General features: G+C 39.1%; 1 protein-coding gene and 1 long non-coding RNA gene across 5 annotated transcripts in view; one reads left to right on the top strand and one right to left on the bottom strand.

Annotated features, from left to right (window-relative positions):
* Positions 1-22,174, bottom strand: part of LOC125748685 (uncharacterized) — a 48,368-nt gene that overhangs the window by 24,035 nt on the left and 2,159 nt on the right. Inside the window, exons 2-5 of one of the 3 annotated variants that reach the window (XR_007399648.1) lie at positions 13,161-13,223; positions 11,715-11,763; positions 8,963-9,124; positions 7,260-7,824 (exon numbers count right to left, since the gene is read on the bottom strand). This is a non-coding gene — a long non-coding RNA (uncharacterized LOC125748685). Of the gene's footprint in view, positions 1-6,837; positions 7,825-8,962; positions 9,125-11,714; positions 11,764-13,160; positions 13,224-22,174 lie in introns of those variants that run through there. The other 2 variants (XR_007399646.1, XR_007399647.1) reach the window with 2 other exon arrangements.
* zbtb32 (zinc finger and BTB domain containing 32) lies at positions 1,817-17,895 on the top strand. Of its 2 annotated transcripts, none has more exons than XM_049025141.1 (6): positions 1,817-1,880; positions 8,109-9,140; positions 11,337-11,434; positions 15,898-16,068; positions 16,317-16,490; positions 16,911-17,895. In XM_049025141.1, the coding sequence occupies exons 2-6, from the start codon at positions 8,200-8,202 to the stop codon at positions 17,138-17,140; spliced, it is 1,614 nt and encodes a 537-aa protein (XP_048881098.1). In that variant the 5' UTR covers positions 1,817-1,880; positions 8,109-8,199; the 3' UTR covers positions 17,141-17,895. The 2 variants fall into 2 exon arrangements, with proteins under 2 accessions (XP_048881098.1, XP_048881100.1); XM_049025143.1 differs by lacking the exon at positions 1,817-1,880 and adding an exon at positions 7,222-7,361.

Here is a 22,174-nt window from a genome sequence, read left to right as displayed (position 1 = left end):
CATGGACTCCACATACCTCTGAAGGTATCCGATGGTAACTGGCCCGCAAGATACTTGCGGACTTCATGGATCGGACTTGTTTGTCCAGAACGTCCTGTAGATACTCAGTCAGACTGAGATCTGGGAAATTTGGAAGCCAAGTCAGCACCTTGAACTTGATGTTCTTCAAACCATTCCTGAACTATTTCTGTAGTGTGGCAGGGTGCATAATCTTGCTGAGAAAGGCCACTGCCATCGAGGAATACCATTGCCATGAAGGGGTTTACTTGATCTGCAACAATGTTTAGGTAGGTGGTAGGTGTAAAAATATCATCCACATGAATGCCCGCACCCAAGGTGTCTCAGAAGAATATTTCCAAGAGCATCACACTGCTTCTGCTAGCTTGCCTTCTTCTCATAGTGCATCCCGGTGGCATCTCTTCCTCAGATAAATAACACACACACAGCTGGACATCCACATAATGTAATGACACAGTTCTGACACTCACATGCCCATTATAGGTGCTTTTGGCAGTGGACCAGGGTCAGCATGGGCACTCTGACCTTTCTGTAGCTACACAGCTTCTTACGCAGCAAACCGCAATGCACTGTGTGTTCTGACACCTTTCTATCATAGCCAGTGTTAACTTTTTCAGCAATTTCTGCTACAGTAGCTCTCCTGTGGGATCAGAGTGGACGGGCTCAACTTTGCTCCCCACGCACATCAATGAGCCTTGGTCTCCCATAATTCCACTGCCGGTTCAACGTTTGGCCTTCCTTGGACCACGTTTGGTAAGTACTGACCACTGCATACCGGTAACACTCCACAAGACCTGCCATTGTGGAGGTGCTCAACTCGTCTAGCCATCACAATACGGACCTTGTCAAAGTCCTGCGTCTAACACATCAACTTCAGGAACTGATTGTTCACTTGCCTAATATATAATGGCACCCTTGGCAGGTGCCATTGTAATGAAATAATCAGTGTTATTCACTTCATCTCTTAGTGGTTTTAATGTTATGGCTAATTGGAGCATATCCAATGTCCTACCATTGAACCATTTATGTATTTATATATCAATGTTATACACATAATTATGTCTTTAGTCCACATTACAATGCTTTATCATATCGCGTCAGTGCATATTCAGTACACGTCGCAGTTTCACAATTGGTGGGTCATGAGACCATTTTCAGTGGGTCACGAAATGTGTGGTTAAAAAGTAATAATGTCACTGCTAGTACCTCTTTGCCCATGCTGGTTGACAAATATTACTGGTAATACATAAATTGTTGTTATATGTTTTATTCAGTATTAGTTAAAATTTAAACCAATAAGTATTAGGCTTATTTTACGAATTTGGATGTCTTGAGGCCAAACTAGTTGAGGACCACTGGTATGCTGTTTATAATTTATACACTGGTTTACTGTTTACTAATTTACTATGCAGAGTTGAGCTGCTGGATTTATCTGATGAAGTTATTTATAAATAGAAACATTTAAATGGTTAATTTTACTATTTATTGTTTGTGGGCAAGTTAGTATTTTCATGTAAATAAGATAAAATAATAATGAATGTGACTGATATTACCTGTAAAAGATTGATAAGTTCCTAGATAAAGATAATACTTTGCTCTGATATCTATTTAAATGATGCCTTTATCCTTTTTTAACACAGATAAGCAGGTTGCAGAAGTTTAGAAGCATGTGCAAATCATCTTTGAAGCTAGGAAAATTACCAACCAATCATATTCTTCCAAATAACTAGGGGTGGGTGTGAGAGGCCTGGCCACCACGTCCCTTACCTCCCTCACAACTAATGTCATTTCAAGCGAAGCCACAAAGTGTGTCTGCTCAGCGCTCAGGATGGAAAGGGGGCATATGAGTCACTTGTGAACTGGTGAGTTCAAGTACTGAACAAGCTTGCTGCTTTAGATTGAGTGGAACTCTGCTGACTGTATCACTAAATGTGTCTGATCTTCCCGGGGCTTTAGATACAATGCTATGCACTTTGATTTCAAAGAGCTACATGATTTATTCTTTATAAATCCAGAAAGGATGTATTATCCTGGGAAACAGCATCTTAAATTTGACCGATCACCAAAATATTATTACATTTTATTGTATTGTATCGTATCGTACAACTCTACTGTTGAGTATTGATTTTGGTGTCTGTAACTGCAGGAATAGATTGTATATGGAGCTATTATCTATGCTGATCACATCGATAAGGCTTTCTGTGACAAGTTCTTAGTTTAAGCATCTAACTCTGGGAAAATTATTTATTAAAACTCACCTACCTGGCAATTCTCAGTATAGGCCCTAATGCTATGAAACTAAACACGACTGTACTACTACCTGTTATGCATGTAGAGCTTGAGAGTACCTATACATTATGTTACACGAACTAATCTGTGTAAACATATCTGTCTATCACCATTGTTGCCTATCCTTCAGACACAGGCTACATCTGTTTAAGTAATGAGGCATTTTCTCGGTGCATTTTTCTCTGTGTATCTAGTCTTGCTATAATTGCAAAAAAATATTGTGTGTTGTTGGACTGACCTAGCCTAAGTTTACAAATCGGCAATACTATTCACCATAAACCCTCTACAGATGATTTTGTCCGACTATACTCTATGCAAAGCGTTTGTATGGTGCTGCGTTTGTGAAATTCAGTAATGGCCTAAAATATTACCATCATCTGCAAAGATTTATAAAACTTTTTTTCTTGTAAAAAACCGTGATAAGTACAAGCTTCTGAGCACCTTTTCTAGTGCTTAGCCCTATCACATATACCTAGAATTTCCAATTTTATGACAATACATTATCATTACCATTTTGATGTATTATCATTTCAGTATTGTGTTTTGAAAGTTTAGTTGATATATCTGAGACTAAGATCACTTTAAATATGAACTAAAATATTGATAACTCCTACATTTAAAATGAAACTATTTATCAGTACATTCCACTTCTACATATAGCTTATCAAAAATAACTTTATTTTAGTTATACTTGATAAAGTTAGTTAAATTGTGGCCATAAAATTGATGAAATCTTTTAAATTTGATGAAATTCTCACTATCACTCTCAGTACTTTAGAAAATGATCAGATGGACTTACATAGACACCAATGATTAAATGAATTCTAGGTATATTTTACTGTGTAAATGTGTTTTTTTTTCACCAGATGATATTTATGTCACATGAAAAATGAAAGGATTGTGTTTGCATAAACACAGTATAGAACTTTAGGCATAGTCAAAGAGGTATATGAACACTTTTTTTGTCAGTTTGTCAACATCAAAGGCTGTTCTCAGGTTGTAGATCTAAAGATAAGATCAATTTAGTCTAGGAAGAGCAGCTGAACTGAATACATAGTTTTTTTTCCGCCTTTTTTATATGTCCTAGATACAGGGCAGGAATTGCAATTTAAAAATATCTCCATATCATTAAAACCAACATTGATTTTTCAGATGCTCAAATGAGTTATCTTCTTAAGTAACATGTCGTTTTCCCCATGCTACAGCCCATTATGTTTTAAGATTTTTTTTTTTTTTACATCAAAAATGCATAAATTATGTCTATTTCAGAAAACAATGATATCTTCCAAATGATCAATTATGAAATTTTCTATGGACTGTAAAATCCAAGAACATGCTAGGCAGCCAAATATTACAAACATCATAATGTGAATTGCGGACACAGCTAATGGATACTGCTGGGTCTTACTGTTATATAGTACTAAAATGAATGTATTAACAAATAATATTTGAGCTTTTATTCAAACCGCATACTAAAGTCCATACACCTATTGTCTTTTGCCGCTTATCCCAGGAAGCACAGGGCAACAGCTTCAGGGTACAACAGTAGCCTTGTGAATAAAGTGGACAATAATTAACATGATCGCTATATATATATATATATATATATATATATATATATATATATATATATATATATATATATATATATACACACACACACACACACACACACACACACACACACACACACACATACACAAATGAGAAAAGTAAGTACTGAATATAAATTAATATAATTTGATGTAGGATCATTTGCGTTTACTCTGAAAATTCGCAAAAGCATCTTTTACGATTCAAAATACTTAATTTTGGGACTAAATAACAAAATAACTCAATAACACCAAACGCTGCTTGGGTATTACATTATGCAGTATAATTGTAATTTTTTATTGTTTCCTAGCGGTTTGACAAATGTCTATGTATTCAATAAGCTATTCTGGATTTACACTGTAGTGATATCTGGCCTTTTTAAAAATCTTGCACTTTGCAAGTAAATGATGAACAAAATAAAAACAATTTATTTCTTTCCAAAACAGCAGATGGCACAGTGGTTATTTTGCCGGACTTGATGTGTGTACATATTCCAAAATAGGCCGTTTTTTTATACTGAAAAAATTTAGTACTTCAGTTGAATTGTGTATGTGCACATAAAGTGTGTCACTTTAGCTGAGTGTTTTACCACATTTGGTAATAAGTCTCTGTGAAACAGCCATGGAATTTCTCATTATTGTTTAATTTACTCCCACCTTATTTCCCTTTCTAGATGAAAATGAGTAGCATAATGTTTATTTTGACCAGACTTTCAAATAAATGAGGATTTTGTTAGCTGGAAGCCATGCTTGTGCAGAAACCTCACATGGGAACACTGAGAGGTGACCCAGGTCTCTAGTTGACTGGCCTAACTATTGCCTAAGTAGAGAGAGTCTTTCATTTCATTTGATGCCTCAGACAGTCCCCAAATGTAGATTTTCACCTCATGTCTCATTCATTTAGTAAAAGAAAGTCACTGATTCACAATACAAATGCAGTTTTAGTCAACACTTTAAGTAAAAAATATATATTTAACCTATTTTAACTCGCTCTTTGGGAATAATATATTTGTGTTAAATTTATATTTGAATGTATAAATTTAAATTAACCACCAATATCTGGCTGTGAAAGACGGGTTTTGTTGCCCGTTGTGAACCTTTACATTGACTGAACATTCAGTCTAGACCATGACTGTTACTTAGTGTTGGTAATTTTTGCAAATATTGCATTGATTTTATTCAATGTAAAGTAAAGAATTAGTACCAAATAAAACCAAACATAAATAACTGAAACAAATTAAGAAATATCGTCTAGCCCCTCCGTTCATCAACTAGCTGCCACTCAGTAGTATGGATGGGGAGGGTCACTGGAGCGTACCCCAGGTATCATAAGGCAAAAGGAAATAGCAACTAAAGGAATCAAAAGACCTGCCCAACTTTTATTAAACTAGTGACATTGAGAACTTCAAAAAAACAGCATAACTTAAACTGTAAGTGATTTGAGATGGTTTGATAGCCACCGAAATGAACCACAACCCAGTATTAGATAAGTGATTATGGAAGACAATGAGGGGCTGGATTTTACAGTAAAAAAAAAACAAAAAAAAAACCTTTTTTGCTTTTTCTGTGTTCATTGTGGAGGAAGCAGTAATAAGTATGCGACGTTTGACGAAATGCGTGTACGAATCTTGTGAAAGCAATGTTCTGTATGTTCAGTACAATGGGCATTATACTGAAAATCCTAAATTAGCAGTTAAATTCGTGGTAGTTTGAATATTTAAGCATTCTGGGTGAAACAAAAAAATGACACACAGAACAGTTGGTATCCTAGGCTTCGTATCACGGCCTCTGGTCCCTGAGACCCATATCGAACTCAACACATCGAAATTATTTCACATACTACCATGCACTGCGTAGGCTTAAATGGGGACTAATACGATTTATCACCGTTACAAATTTTTATTGACAACGCATCATGAGTCTGAGAGCGAAACCGGCTGACATCTCCGGGCCCGTGTGTAACTGCCGATGCGTGTGTGTGCCTCTCTGCCTGAGGCTGCGAGGCTCACTTCCAGTAATCACAGTAATAAATGTTGTCATATCAGTTCCTCTACTTTCCAGTGCATCAGCCTTTGTCGGCAGACTGAGGAGGAGTGGACGTGCATCACCACTGCTTGTTATTTAAATTATTTTTTCATTCTTCTTTGCATTGTATAGCAACGTAAAGAGGGTTTCATATCAGATTTCTGATTTTAGTATCTTAGTGTTTTCAGCATCTTTTACTGAAGATGAGATGAATTCTCGCCTACTCTTTCCCTTACGTCATTTGGTGGAAGCACTATGAGAAAAGGCTTGGCGCTATAATTTATGCCAGTACCTGGTAACCCTTAATTGTACTATGAAGCCAATATGCAATCTATAAGAATGCCAGTTTTGATTATTTTAAGAATATAACAAGGTACTTAAACCTAATAACACACCAGCCCATGGTGTAGAGAGATTCTAGTGAGAATTCTGCTGTCTGTTTCTTCTAGTTGATGTTAACATAATAGCAGCATATCCTGCTTTGAGATTTCAAAGATTAAGAATTTTAGCTCTTTAATACCCCAGCTTAACAGGAGATACTGAAAACAAGGGCCCTGATATTTCAAACAAACCTGCTTTTAGGTAATTTTGCTCAGTTTAGTTCAGTTAATGTTTATCACTCTATTTTGCAAAGTAGATAAAGCAAGTGAGCTTAGTCATATGGCCGATATCAAAGCAAATCTTATGTAAGGAACTGTTCTATCAAACCTATTATTATTGTTGTTTGTTGATCAAAAAGGCAGTGAGCCTCGTCACAAGGCATACGAGTACTCCTGGCATTAGTCATGGTTTCGTATTTTAAGGAGGTTTGTGGCTTTGGTGTGCGTACTTGTAACTTGAATTACAAATTTGATGCAAAACTCCTTTTCCGCATTCTTGAATTCGCAGCCATAGACAGCACCTCAGGAGGGCATCAGCAGAATCCCTGGGAGTTTTATTCAATTTCAAAGGACATGGAAATAACATTAACATATATGATGTACCACTAGTGTGTGCTATATCAATAGACTAAAGGAACAAGAGAGAGCTAAGCAATTGATGGACTATTTGAGAAATCTCACAAAAGGTGATCCTTTAGTGTATAGTGCTAGCCTGGTATATGCTCCGTATGGTATATTGTGTGTCTGGTGATAACTGAGTCCTTGGGAGGTGCAATAAGGTCTGCATATGTGATCACACTTGGTTTTTGGCCAAGTACATATAATTTACAATTTTTTGGGTTATTTTTCCATTTTGTCTTATTTTCAGAAACAGCTCACACTTATCCAAAGTAAGAATGGAAGAATCAAGCTGACAAACTAAACGTGTGGGACATATGAAAATCATGTGCTGATGTTATCTCAGTCAGCTTTACTTTAAAAAGGAACATCCAAAAATCTCAAGTCTCCTTCATTAATACAAGCAAATAACCGCAGGAAATATTCACCAACGAAAATAGTGAGTGCTCCCTGAGACTATAGCATTGAGTTGTTTGCTGCCACAGTCGGTATAATTCAACATCGTATTTTATTAATCAATTTGAAAGCTCTGCTGGAATTGAGTTGATTCAAAAATGCTAGCCTACTGTTTGTTATAAAACTAATATTTTTCAACTCAAATGGACATTTCCACTGGAGATGAGAAAAAAAAACAATTCTAATTTGCATCGTGCTTCTGATTAGTTAAAGGTGATGGCCCATTTATGTATCAAACAGTATTAGTTGAGGGGAATAATACAAATGGATTAATGAAGAAAATCTCAAAACATTATAAAAATTAATGATATACATCCTCTTAAGTAATTTTAAAGTGGCAAAACCTATGGAAATATAATCATGCACTAAGTAAATGATCAAATGTCCATCCATCCATCTTCTAACTGCTTATCCTGGCCAGGGTCATGAGGATGATCAAATGTGTTCTGTGAAATAAAAATATATATAATATACAGTTAATTCGATAAACTTTTTAATATTTTATAACTATGATTTCCAAAAATGTCTAAACAAACATAATACTTAACAAGCTATTAAACACTCGAAATAGCTTTTTCCAAAATCATAATGTACCATCCATCTTTACAAACATAAGAGTACTAGCCAAACAGTTGATGGCATAAAAACAGAATTTGTTTTAGTGACTTTATTCAAATGATCAAAAAATTACAAATTCCCACATCCTGCTTTCTTACTTCTTTGTCTCCAGCAAACTGAATGGAGATCTCTTACTCAACATTCAAACCCAAGCCTTTTTTCACCGTTCTCTACCTGCTGTTCTACCCTTACCAAGTTCCACAATGAAGATCCGGCTCCACAACCAACAGTTTTCCTACTTCCTGTGTCAAGCCAACAAGATGCGGCTGTCCGGTGTTCTCTGTGACACAGTCATTGTGGTGGAAAACCAGACGTTCAAGGCCCACAGTCTTGTACTGGCTTGTGCCAGCAAGAAGCTGGAGAACCATCTTACTAGCACAGGAGATGGCCAGCAACATCACTGCACTCTCAACAGACTCTCTTCCCACACCTTCCAGCAGATTCTTGACTATGTCTACATGGAGACCCTTGAGGTCTCAGCTGAAGACCTAAGTGAACTTCTAAATGCAGCCCAGCTCTTAGAAATGCATCAGCTTGGGCAGCAGTGCCATGCTCAGCTTGAGACCCTGAACTTGACAGCTGGTGGAAGGCAGCTGCTGGCACCACCGGAAGTGGCTGGGATGGTGGGAGACGGACCCACAGAGATGCTTCCGAGCAGTCCACCACTCGAGGAACAGTCTATTACTCCTCCATCTCCTCCCCACCACTACAAAAAGCCCAATACAGACAACGTCTTACCTGTTACTGTGCCTCCAAGGGTAAGTGTGATAGCCAGCACTACCACAAGACTGCCCAACCCCTCTTCCTGCCGATCACCTAGGCTAGGATGGCATCCGGTCACTGCCTCTCCACGCATGACTCTGACTAGCACTGACTTCATGGCCATTCGTTCTCTCCACCCCCCGGAACATTTAGTGGCATGTCCCTTCCCCGTGCCAAATCCCATGTACCCCCTCTTTTCCTCACCTGCCCTGCCCCAAGGCCACAATCCCATTATGGGCTACGCAGGGATCTTCCACACTCTTCATCCTGCACTCCTGCCAGGATCCAATGAGCTGGCAATGACGGTCAAGAATAATTTACCAAGTAAAGTCGATTCGGTGGATGGAGCACTGATGGGTAGCACTGCTGAGGATGACAAGAGGTAAGGCAGCTCCCATTACACAGTGTATTCACATCTAGAATTAATGTTCCCTCTTTAATGGGTTAAATGCCGTTGGTTCATAGTCTCAAAACAAGAATACAGAGTCTCCCTCATTTGCCTAAAAGCCAAAGAACCAGCACAGGCCAATTCACAGGTGTGCGTGTGTTTGTCAGTGAGAATATTTTCCTGTCACACTTCTCTATATTCACAGTTTCCCTCACTTTAATTTCCCCCACATCTCCTGGTCACAATGATGCTAGATCTGTAGAAAGTCAGGCATACTTGCAGTCTCCACGCTCTGATTCTTCTCAAACTTCGTCATATATAACATCTATGCACCAAAGTCTTGAAGTAATATAATTAAGAGAAACTATATTTTATGCACATGCCATATCCATCGATCATCTAATCCAGCATTCACATTCCATTAACATACAAAATCTAATTCTGTGGTAGCGAAAGTATAGCAAAATAGGTTAGGAGTAGTATATGAAAACTGGTAGACCAAGGGATGAAAATGTTACTTTGACACAGTGACTCTTCTGGACTTGCCAAATGCCTTGTAGTTAACTTGTCACAAAGGATGTTGCAAGTGCGAACAACAGCAGCGAAAGCCCTTGTAAATACTTGTGCTGCCTTTGTTCCAAAGAAAGATCACTGGAACCAGATCACTTAAAGATAGAGTACAGTACCTATTAACAATCAGTATGGCTGGGGATTTCCCCCCTATTTCTCTCTTCTCTGCTGCAAACTGGTACATGAAAGGCCCAGAGGTCCACCCACCGATCAGCGCACGCTGTTTCACTCTCATTCTTAGACGCTGTCTGCAGTCTCCCACTACCGTATGACATATGTCAGATTTACGTTATCATATTTTCCTTCTCTACTTCGAGTCCACGAGACCCCATCCCCCTTAAATTATTCAGTTTTATAACAGAGGCAAGATCCGTTGAAGGTCGAGGGTAAAGTTGAATCAGCCTCCTACATTAAATGTACAACTTCGAAATCATTGATATGGGCCCCTTAAATCTAAAGCTGCAAGAATGTTTTCGCAGACACTATCTCCTCAGGTCCTCCTGCAGATCTTTATCGCTAATCCTTGTCAGTTAAGAGCTCTGCTCATTTCCTTTTACCTAAATGCAATTTCAGATGCCTGCTACTTGTGCTTAGTGTTTACTATGAAGGCTAAAAAATGTTAGCAGCACATATGTACTGTGCATGTCTATGGAAAATTACTTTTTTTGCCAGATACAAAACAAGTGATATACCGTTGTTAATACTAAACCAAAAATGTCTATCAGACGGTTAACAGTAAAATTTTTGTTCTGACACTGAAGAACCAACTTCCCCCAGAATACACGTCCCCTAGATTAAGCCACTTAGTTACACTACCATTATTCTGCATGTTCTAGTTATTTATAGAGAATATCATTTTCACTGAAGCCTCTCTTTCCTAGATCTCTAACCTAATATAATGTAAACATGCATAGAGTATGCAAGTATGCATAGCATTACTTTTTTTCTGGGAACAGCAAAACATGAGCCCAGACTAGTTTTGTACGAAAATGATTACATCAGTGTTTTTTTTAAAAAGAACAACTTTATTTCAGTGTAGTTTTTTTTTTGTAAACCACACTCGCATATCCTCAAGAATAACCTGAATTAATCCAAAATATACCCAAAATCTATTAGCTTTTGTCACCTAAAGCTATAAACAAGATGTTATTAATATATTGTGGTCAAAGCGGTTAGAGGAAGGACAGGATGTTTCGAGCAGAGATGTTAACATGCTCACATACCTGTTTTCACACCATCCATACTGCTGTTACATACCCCCTTTACCAGGAAACATATATGTTCAAAGATAAACCACAATGTCACTGCACAGTCTAGAAGCAGAGTTACACACGAAGTGCAATGCTTCTGATGAATACATCGGCATTGTTTTTGTACCGCTGTTATTGCTACGATCCAGTTTCAACTGCTATCATAGGTCCACTTAGCAAGTGTTCTGCTTTGAGTAACTTACTACAGCATGACATTATGCACAGTCAAAATGGCATTCATGTGACACAGTAACCTTGACTAAAACCTCAGCCAGACACCTGCTCCTTTTTTTTAGCAGAGGAAAAAAATGTGGTGGGAGAGAGATTCAAGCAGCTAAAGTAGCTTCTCTGCTAATCCTTTGTTCTCCAGGAAGCTTCCAGAAGCAATAGACAAGACATTCCATTGTCAGCAGCCTGGCGACATCCGAGACAGCCACCTTCTCCAGACCCAAGCTGTTTCACACCCGGGTGATTATGGCACCTACCATCCCAATTCTGCCATCCTTGTGAATTACATTAATCTACTACATAACTTTTCAAATTTTTCAACTTTTCAACACTTTCAAACTGCTGTCATTTAGGAAAACATTTCAAACTATGTTTGTAACACGCATCATACAGCTAAAAACATTTTGTGGTTTTTGGCAAAAGCTCAGCTTTTTATTAAGAGAGAGTGAGAGAGAGAGAGAGAGAGAGACAGAGAGAGAGAGAGAGAGAAATAAAAATGGTAGTCAGGCAGTGGAGTTACCAGGCGTAATGAACAGCATGTTCTGCCACAAACCAGTGGTATTGGAAATCTGCCAGAGGAAAAATAAAAGATGATTTTTCATTTTCTCACGATTTCCCCTTAAATTCGTAACACTTTTACAGTGCACAATTGTTACAGTGAGCGAGCCGGTAATACGTACAGTACATGAAGTGCTGATTCTTATCAGTGCCGGCAAGAAGCAAGCCAATACGCCACACACTCAGCCTTTCTCTACATGCAAAAATAGCGGCGCAGCATAGATGATGTTTTTTCTCCACCGTGTTTTTAAGCGGTTACTTTTCGTATGATGGCACTTTTCTGTTATGCAGCATAACCATATTCTAATTGTTTTATGTGGAATTAGACAAGAATCGATAACAGAGAAAGGATGTCTCAATCACAAGGTAAAAACATCGTTTTGGATCAGGTGTCTCTTAAGCTAATTCGTGTGTAAAGGTCCTTTGTTGTGGCTGCCCTCATGTTCTCCGCTCTCTGCTGGCCCCCCGTCACGCTTGGACAACCTCATGTTAGAGGTGTCAAGTTAACTAAGGTCCGCAACAAAAAAAGATCACACCTTCAGCATTGTAGCAGCATGGAGCTCCGTCTGTCCAGAAATGCCAAAAAAAACAAACTCTGCTGTCATATAAGGCAATGGAGTAACTCGGAAGAATATTTACATACAAGAAAGAGCCACCATTTTCAGCCAGTGCTGGTGACTGACAGAGGCCACTGCTTAAACCTGTTTGCTAAGTTTTTGGTAAACGGTTTCACAAATGATCAAATATTATTTAGCCTGAAGCAGAGGTATCAAGGCAGGAAAACAGCCTGCATGTGATGCCTGTCTGTCACCAGGCAATTCAGAGACACCAAGTCAACTAGTCAAACACATTTAGACTATGTGAGGAAGTCCAGGGTTTCTGGAGGAAACCTACATGAACACAGGGAGAATACAAAAGCTCCAAAAGCCAAGGGATTCCAACCCTCACAATAGATGTGAGGCTATTTGCTGAGGCACAACAAAGGACCATTAACAGGTAGGGTGACCTGATAGTCTATGTCAGGAAGGACACTTTGACAGGATTTGTAAACTACCGTTTCACTTAAAAGGACCTGGATTTCACTTAAGCACTGAATTCTTGCTGTGTGCTGATTGGTCAGTCTCTTATAATCATGCATGTGTCACTAATGTTAATGTCAAACAGCTGGATGAGTCTTTAAATCAAAGACACAAACCAGTCAGAGCTGAAGAAGAACTGAACCAATTAGCTAAGCACAGGGGCCTTTCAGTTTCAAAGTAGTCTGTAAAACCTTGAGTAGTTCAAAGTATCCTGCCTGACATGGATTATCTGGTCACCAAATCAACAGGTAGCTTACATGTAGTTGTATAGCTGATGCTTCTATCAAAAATGAGTTACACGTTTTATTTATGGTAGCTGGATATCTTACTGGAAACTTGATGAGGTTCTCTGCAGGTTGTGACTCCATGTCCTTTACAATCCCAACTGGTTCCTACATGAAATTAGAAATATACAACAAACCAGATTAGCAATGTCGACCCAACGATTTTCAGATCTCTGAGTCATGATGAATATCTTTTAACACCAGACATCACCTGCCAATTAAGAAAGTCTTTCAGTGTTTTGTATTTCCTTTTTAAGGCCGTCACATTGTCGAAGGATGTGAACTTGACTCCAGTTTTTGGAGTCTGTTTCATGCAACTGTGTAGTTTGGGCCATCGATGAATACATATCTAAAATATGTCACGCAACAAAGGGGAAGGTTTTAAATCAGTTTTTGCAATATTACACCAATATTCTGGCCCCCTATTGTTTGTATCCCATTGGGTTGGTTTTTTGAAATTCAATCGATAGACAGACAGACAGACAGACAGACAGACACTTTATTAATCCCAAAAGAAATTTAGGCATGCCGTGGCTTGAAAAGCACAATGATAGACACAATAATACACACGGTAATAGAATAAAACATAAGAATCCCCTGATGTAGAAGTGTGTCTATGGCTGCGTTAGTACCTTGAAGTGAAGTGTGTCTAGCATTAGTTAGTACCTTGAAGAGGCTTTACAGGTGAAAGTGATTATCTGCACGGATAATAGCAATAATTACTACACATTAAATTATATATATATATATATATATATATATATATATATGATTACATAAATAAATAATGTAAATATATTATATGAAATATATATATATATATATATATATATATATATATATATATATACACACACACACACACACACACACACAATAGTTTAACCTAAAATATATATCCCATAAATGATATTAAAAGGAAATATTTAAAATATATATGAAACGTATATAAAGTATGAAATAAATGATAAATTACATATGTATAAATATGTACTCTATAAAAAAAAGGTAAGCCATTTTTGTTCCTGTTTCTTTCGCTTTGTACTGACAACGGATGTGGTTCCGTCCCCAAGAAGCAGCGACCACTAGTCGCTTTGTTTCATCTTCGTGAGGGACTGCTGTCCTCCTGCCTCACCCATCTGCCATCTTGTGCAGAACACGCCATGGATCTTGAACGGCAACCCACGTTAACTCTGAAACAGTTTATCTGGCTGGTTTTGTGGGTGCAATGCAAACACAAACAGACAAACCAAACCGCATCCTTTCTGTAAGCTATTTATCTGATTGGTTTCAGAAGTGCGCTCTTTTACGAGGCCTTTGTACTAGACTGTATGTTACTGTACAGTAGGTGGCTTTTAATTCCTACTTTGGCATGCACCCTGACACACAGATCAAGTGCCACAACATATGTAACGTTTGCTAGAACAAATGTACTTTTAAGTATTTCTGCAAAAGGTTACCTCCCTAGATATTTTGGCTAAATGCCATTAGAACAACTATGCAGACTGCAGGAAATAGAAAACCTCTACCTATGTTTTTGTTTTTGAAGAAATAAACACTACACTGTCTTGTGGTCCCCATAATACTTGCAGTAGGAGGCACTAGACATGCAGGTTTTCACTGTCTGAGGACATACTGTGCTCGTGTGTTCTGGCAATATGTTTATTAGTGCCACAGAGGTTCTAAATAATAGCTTTTTGTTTTATTTTGGTGGCTTGAAAAGCTGATGGCATTTTTTCAATAATTATTGAAGTGAGTGTGGTTCCATTATAAGTCTAGTTCCATTACAACCAGTGTGGTTAACGCCTAGTGTGGACATGAGATTATTCACTATAATCCGGGGTAGCGTGTGGCTCTGCCAGTTAGTGCATGTGATCAGAAGGTTGTTGGTTCAAATCCCATAACTGGATAAGTTATTTCACTGTATGGCCTATGAGCAAAATCTAGTTGTTCTAGAGACTGCCTGTTTCTGTTCTCTCACATGTAAATTGCTTTGGAGAAAAGTATCTTCCTATAACTATATGAACCTATGTCAAAAGTATTTTTACCAAACGACTGCAGAAACCAATATCCCAAGCCAATATCAAAGATCGGACTCAGGGCTGATCCAGGCATTTTTTAACTGATCGGTATCGGATACCATAGTGCCATTTATTTAATTTCCTGTGTCTGCCTAATCATATCATTTGCACAGATTGTAAACTTCCATCACACACTACAGTAACCCTGAGGCACATGGCTTGAAACTACAAACTATCCAAGTATTAGTCGTGTAAATTCTTTAAATGGGAAACTCAATGTAGCCTAACAGTTACCTGCAATATTTGCAATCCATGCCATCAAGAGGAGGTAGCAACAGAACATCATTTAATACAATGAATCTAATTAGGCACTTGCAGCACAAGGAAGAAAATAGTTAAATCGTTCAGATGAATGTCCAGACAACTATTGTATTTATCTGTATGTAAATATTTATTAAATGGGATCAGATATTTTAATGGGTCAGTTCTGGGTAACAAGAAAACTAAGGCATCCCTAGCAGAAACCTTTCTATTAACCCATAAAACGCACCTATTATACATTGATTTTCTCGAAGAGCAACTTTACAGATTTTCCAGTCTTTCCCAAAATCTAATTTATGAAACATTGCATGCTCAGTTATGTGAATTCATTCACCCAATAACAGAAAATGTAGCCAGAGACTGGACTGCCTGCATTTTGGGCTAAAGCAGAAACCATTCTGTGTATCTGCAGACAGTAACCTCCATACCCCTCTCTGCAGCACCGGCAGAGCCCTTGCTTTGCCTTCTCTGTGGCAAAACCTTCAGGAGCCAGGCGTCCCCCAGGGAGCAGCAGTCTCTGCAGAGCACGATCTGGGGCCACATCTGCACCGACTGCAGACGCTCCTTTCCCAGCCATGCCGCCCTGCGCCGCCACCAAAGGCTGCACACACGTGGGTGATTCTGCTGAAATCCAACAGATCAAATTCCTCACTGAAGCGTTATTTTGCGTTTTTGCAATTTATATTCAGATTACACCTAGATTTAAAAAGGAAAAGTATTCTATATCATTATAGCTACCTAACACTTTAGCAGGTTGCGGAGTATCGAAATATTAAAACAGACAATTCCTTTGCTCCTCCATGTTATACACTTTTTGTTCCTTAATTGCTATTTTTGTGTTTCTTTAACTCCCTTGCAGGCCCAAGCGACATGACCCTGGGCTGCAAGTACTGCGGGCGCTATTTCCGCGATGAGGGCTCTTTGCGCTCCCACCGCCGTGTCCACAGCGGCGAGAAGCCCTATCAGTGCGAACGCTGCCCCAAGAGGTTCAGCCTGAAGCACCAACTAGACACCCACCATAGGGTGCATACTGGTACAGTGCATGGCCTATGCAGCACTCCTGCATGCAGCAATCTTGCTTGCACAGTCACTCTGCTACCTTGCCTTGCATCTACATGCACCCTAACCTCATGGTTTGCTTTTTTGTGGCCCTAAGATCAGGGAAAGTATGACAGTAGCTAAGGGCACAAAGATGTAGCCCAAAGGTTATCCCAGTAGGAACTATTACCATGCCTGAAACTTCAGTTACTGCAGATTTAATTACCGGTCACGTATAATGAAAGCCTCAGTTAAGCATAACAGTAGTAAGCTTGCCCACACTTTCTCTGCCTTGCTGAATCTTCTTGCAGTTGGCATCAACTTTGTTGAATCAGAAGCCTTTTGTTGACTCAGAAACCTTCAAGTATCTAAAGCCAATCCCATATCATGTCCCTCCACCCCCTCCCCAAAACAGGTGAGAAGCCTTTCGAGTGTCGACTGTGTGGCCAGCGTTCCCGCGACTACTCAGCAATGATCAAGCACCTCCGCACACATGGGGGCGCTGCACCCTACCAGTGCACCATCTGCATGGAGTTCTGCAGCAGCCTGGCCGCCATGCAGAAGCACATCAAGACTCACCCTGCAAAAGACTTCCCAGCAGACTGGAGCATCAACAATACCTACTTGTATAGCTGCCACAACTGATGCCCCTGCATTATACCTGAACCTCCGGAGGATACAAAATTGATTATCTTTTAGCTGCAAAACAGAAATGACAATTTCCAAGTAAATGCTTAGCATAGTACAAGACTCTCAAAGTAATTGCTCCATACTCAAACACAGACAAAATCAATATAAGGGGTACTTTTCCACTGCACTAGGGACCATACTTTTGGGTCTGGTGCAGTGGAAAAACGTTCAGAGACACAACCATGTTCTGAAGCATCAAGACAAAGACAAGCAATGCACAATCACACCACTTGATCTCAACAGATCTATAGACTATATCCTGTCAGGGATGAAGTGATTAAACACGGGCATTAAAAGATCCAAACTGGCAGTACGACAGGTTGGCATCCAACTACAGAACATGCTACTGATTGTCAAAGCCATGAATGAAAGGATACATAGCAAGCACTGATAGATAGCAGCAGAGCTGTCATGACCAAGCTCTTATAGGCCAGGGGGAATGCTGTTTTCGATTTAAAAGACCATTTAAGATCCAGACCTAGACTTTTGCTTAGTTTCAACTCTTAACCAACTCTTTATTTTTAAATGCCAGACTGCTGAACCAAAAGTAAGCTTTCAGTGCTAGCATTCGCTATTTTTAATTATGAGAAATGTGCCTTTGTTGTTTGGAAAAAAGTATGCAGAATTAATTATTAAATTTAATTTAATAAGTTATTTATGGCTTATTAATAAAGAGAACTGTTGACTAATAAAAAAATGTAAGTTGCATTATTCATTGGTATTCGTCATTCAATTATTGTTCTCATATTTTGAAACAGTGTTTTCAGTTTTTATGCTTTTAATCTAAACTCTGGACAAGCATCAGTTTAACATGATTTAAATAAAAGTCCAAATGGACATTGTCATGCCACGTAAACAGAGTGGAGACTGACACCTGTCTCGCCCGGCTCGTCCGATCCTCGTGTGTGCCACGCCCCGATTATCCACGTGTGCTTCCCCGATCTTGCCCAGCTGTGTCCTATTATTTTCGCCCAGTCTTGTCTATTTCAGTCCACGTCTTGCCCTGCTTGTGGTCCGTCATTGATGTTAGTTGATGTCTGATGTTTCCTCGCTGTTTCCCTGGCCTTCCCCGCAATAAATCCATGTTTTCCCTGACTTTCGCCTACCTGCCTGATCCTTCCTGCCAGCCTGCCCGTCGCACACCCGCGATTCTGACAACAAATTATAAGATCACGTTTGAAAAATTTCCTTTATCATTAGTGTATTAACTGTGAGCATTATTAATATAATATATATAACCATCATTAAAATATCCTATAACTTGCTGCTTTAATGTCAGGAACAAACTAAATTTCTATGTTTTACAAAAAGTAAAAACGCTCTTTTTTCACAGAAATGTAAGGCTTTAATGCATGGTGCTTTCTTAAATATCTTCAGTATTTTATAATTGTGAGTGTCATATAAAGCATATTTGACAAACCACAGGTAATGTTCTATATACCTATTATGGAATGACCTAATGACATCACAGTACTCATGCCCACAAATGTACACCTGTACATAAATATCTGAATTGCTTTGTTTGTGAAAATGAAGTGTTACTGGAGGTGCAGATTATAATGGATTGGTCAGATTTAAAACACTTGTGTCTTACCAAAACCAAAATTATTCTGTTCCAAGGATGAGTCTGTGAGTACGGTGATTTTTGCCTTATACTTTGATTCTGAGCGTTTTAAAAAGGATAGTACCCAGGGTGGCGGATTTTCTACAAGCTGTTTTCAATTACTTTAAATTCCATCCATCCATTTTCCAAACCGCTTATCCTATTGGGTCGCGGGGGGTCCGGAGCCTATCCTGGAAGCAATAGGCATGAGGCAGGGAACAACCCAGGATGGGGGGCCAGCCCATCACAGGGCACACTCACACACCATTCACTCACACACTCCTACGGGCAATTTAGGAAGTCCAATTAGCCTCAGCATGTCTTTGGACTGTGGGGGGAAACCGGAGTACTCAGAGGAAACCCCACAACGACATGGGGAGAACATGCAAACTCCACACACATGTGACCCAGGCGGAGACTCGAACCAGGGTCCCAGAGGTATGAGGCAACAGTGCTAACTACTGCACCATCATGCCGCCCCTTAATTTAAGTTCTCTACCAAATATAAATTTGAAATTGATCATAAACTGCATTCATGTGGGTCGTGTAAATTATGTAATCTTTTGAGCAAGTCCAACCTTACATACCCTTAATATCCCCAAATATGTTGTAGCTACAAAGACTTGCAATTGCTTGGAAATTATATAGTCTTGGCAAGCGTTTCGTTATTTTAATATACATGAAAGATACTTTACAACACCATTGCTCAATATAACAAAGGCATAAAGGAAATTAAAAAACTGATAGATACATTCTGGATTTCTTAATATATCGGTATGAAATTTCATGTACAATTTATATTATTATAAATTTTTCATTTTCACTTTTAACCAAATAAAATGCTTTAAAAGCAGTTCAGATTTTCAGACTGCTGTACTATAAGAGCAGTTTTTGAATTGTACTATTTGGAAACACTGACGTTAAAATGCATGCACAGCACAGACCTACTGCTTAAGTAGCAAACCTACCGCCTGTGACCACCGTGTGTCGCTATTTAATAAGGAAACTTAAACCAATGCTAATGTCTGAATGTGCACGTGAGTCCTCGTGCATAAATTGTTATGTATGGAACTGTACTGGGTTTGCTGAGGTTGTACTAGATGTGCCTTGGCCTCTCGTGTTGGCGTACTCCTTGTGACTAACACATCCTGAAGAAATATAAGGATGTCCGTATCAGTGACAACAAAGTGTGCAATGCGCCCTGGAGAGAAGGCCGACAGGAAAAAGCCATATGAAGTACATATGATGTAGAAATCCATGCCATGATGAAGATTTCAATATAATATTTATTCCAGGAAATTGTTACTTAAACAGAAATATTTTGTCATTAATAAGTACAAGTCACTACATTAAGTGGAGGAAGTGTGCTTTTGTAATACATGATCATGATCATGTTGCCTCAAACCTTACCTTTAATTTATTTACCAGATGCTTTTATCCAAAACAGCATAACTATTTTTAGGAAGCAGGACCACCCAGTCGCTTGAGCACCTGGTGAGTTAAGGGCCTTGCTCATTGGCCCTCAGTGAAATAATTCTACTGACACTGGTATTTCAATCAGCGATATTCCAGTCGGTCACAGCATCCTAACCCATTAAACCACACACCACCACCCAACTTCAAATAATGAGATATTTTTGTCTGTTCACTGAAGTCCTTTTATTGAGTAAATATTTTTTAGGTCCATCACATCATGGACAAAAGAGACAGAAGAGCTGACCTGAGGGTCTATAGCAACCTCAGTGCAATAGATCAACTGTCTGTGGTGCTTTATGCCCATACATGGTTTATTTAGTTATTATGGTTATTATGGTATGTCTTGTGTGATGTCCAGTGTCCAACAGTATTCATATGTCAATTTTGTCACTATAGTCACTTTAAAATAACAAACTGCACCTTGCAAAACAACTGCAAAACAACATACTGCACCTTGTATGTGATAAGATACCATAATGTGTGGGCAATATCAATATCAAGTAGCACCGTTAGTGCAATAGCTCATCTATTTATAGTATTTCATGTCCATACAGGGTTTACGTTATTACTATGTCATGTCCTGTGTGATGTCTCATGTGTTACTCATATGTTAATTTTTCTACTTGTTATGTGTGAATGCACCATTTGGACTGCTGCAAAAAATTCATTGTGCGCTGTACAATGACAATCTAATCTAATCTAATCTAATCTCTTCACCTTTATTACATGAAATCATCATTACTTACAAAGATTATATCTATCAGAACTAAATATCTTGCTTGTGACACTGAAAATATGTTGTGCAGGTGCGGATGAGGCAGGAATGGCCAAGTATTGGTAGGGCTTGAGATATAATGGGACATTCCCATAGCACCTCCTCAAGGAGGTGTCCTACACATGCCCGAACCACCTCAGCTGGGTCCTGCCGATGTGGAGCAGTAGTGGCTCTACTTTGAACCCCTCCCAAATATCTGATCACAAAGGCTGAGCCCAGATACCTTGAAAAAAAGTTCATTTCTGCTGCTTGTAGCCACAATCTCATTCTTTCAGTCACTGCCCAGAGCTTGTGGTCATAGGTAAGGGTAAGAATGTAGATTGTACAGTAAGTAGATAGCTTTGTCTTCTGGCTCAGCTCTCCCTTCAATGAGTCTCACTTACTGGCAATGCGAAGCAAACTCTCATTCCAGTTGTACAGGGACCAAATCGGTTGTAACAGCGAGCCCTGCACCCCCACCGTACCTGCCAAGGGACATAATTGTATGCCTTTTTCAAGTCCACAAACCATATGTAGATTGGTTGGGCAAATTCCCATGAACCCAACAGTATCCTTGTGAGGGTAAAAAACTGGTCCAGGATTCCACAGGTCAGGTCTGGTCAGGTTGGAGAACATGCACTGATGCAGGGCATTACTGCACCCACCATATGTATGACGAAACACAATCCAGGCGATCACCCTTCCCTTTCTAGATATGGAACCACACATCCAGCTGGTTCAAACTGGGCAGTGACGCACACATGCGTACATGTACAATATAGATAAACCAGATCCAGAATGAATGGATCGGGTAGGTTGTATGGATTGGGGAGTGACAGATATGAATAAGCCTGATCTTAATCAAAATGACCAGTGATGTGAGAAATGCATGTGCATAACATGTGATGTTGGTATTAATATTACGCATTGGCCAGCCCTATAATACAGTTTAGCAATTTTTCTAATTCAGTACACCACACCTCACACTGTGATGTTATTCAGTACCAGTACCAGTTTTTATGCCAGTGGAAAAGCAACACCTTGAAGTACCGTCCTTATGGTACTTTCTTGAGGTACCAAAAGTACAGCATCATGTGCCCACCGCAGCTAGGCAAAAGCAAGCTACTGTAGGTGGTGGTTAATTGACAGCTCAGCT

This window comes from Brienomyrus brachyistius, chromosome 9 (genome assembly GCF_023856365.1).
Source record: "Brienomyrus brachyistius isolate T26 chromosome 9, BBRACH_0.4, whole genome shotgun sequence".
Taxonomy (NCBI): Eukaryota; Metazoa; Chordata; class Actinopteri; order Osteoglossiformes; family Mormyridae; genus Brienomyrus; species Brienomyrus brachyistius.
This window is presented reverse-complemented; position numbering and strand designations above follow the sequence as displayed.

Coding starts and splice junctions, on each gene's coding strand:
- zbtb32 (XM_049025141.1), top strand. CDS start 8,200: ATGAAGATCCGGCTCCACAACCAACAGTTTTCCTACTTCCTGTGTCAA. Junction 9,141..11,336: donor ACTGCTGAGGATGACAAGAG/GTAAGGCAGCTC, acceptor TTTGTTCTCCAG/GAAGCTTCCAGAAGCAATAG. Junction 16,069..16,316: donor CCACCAAAGGCTGCACACAC/GTGGGTGATTCT, acceptor ACTCCCTTGCAG/GCCCAAGCGACATGACCCTG.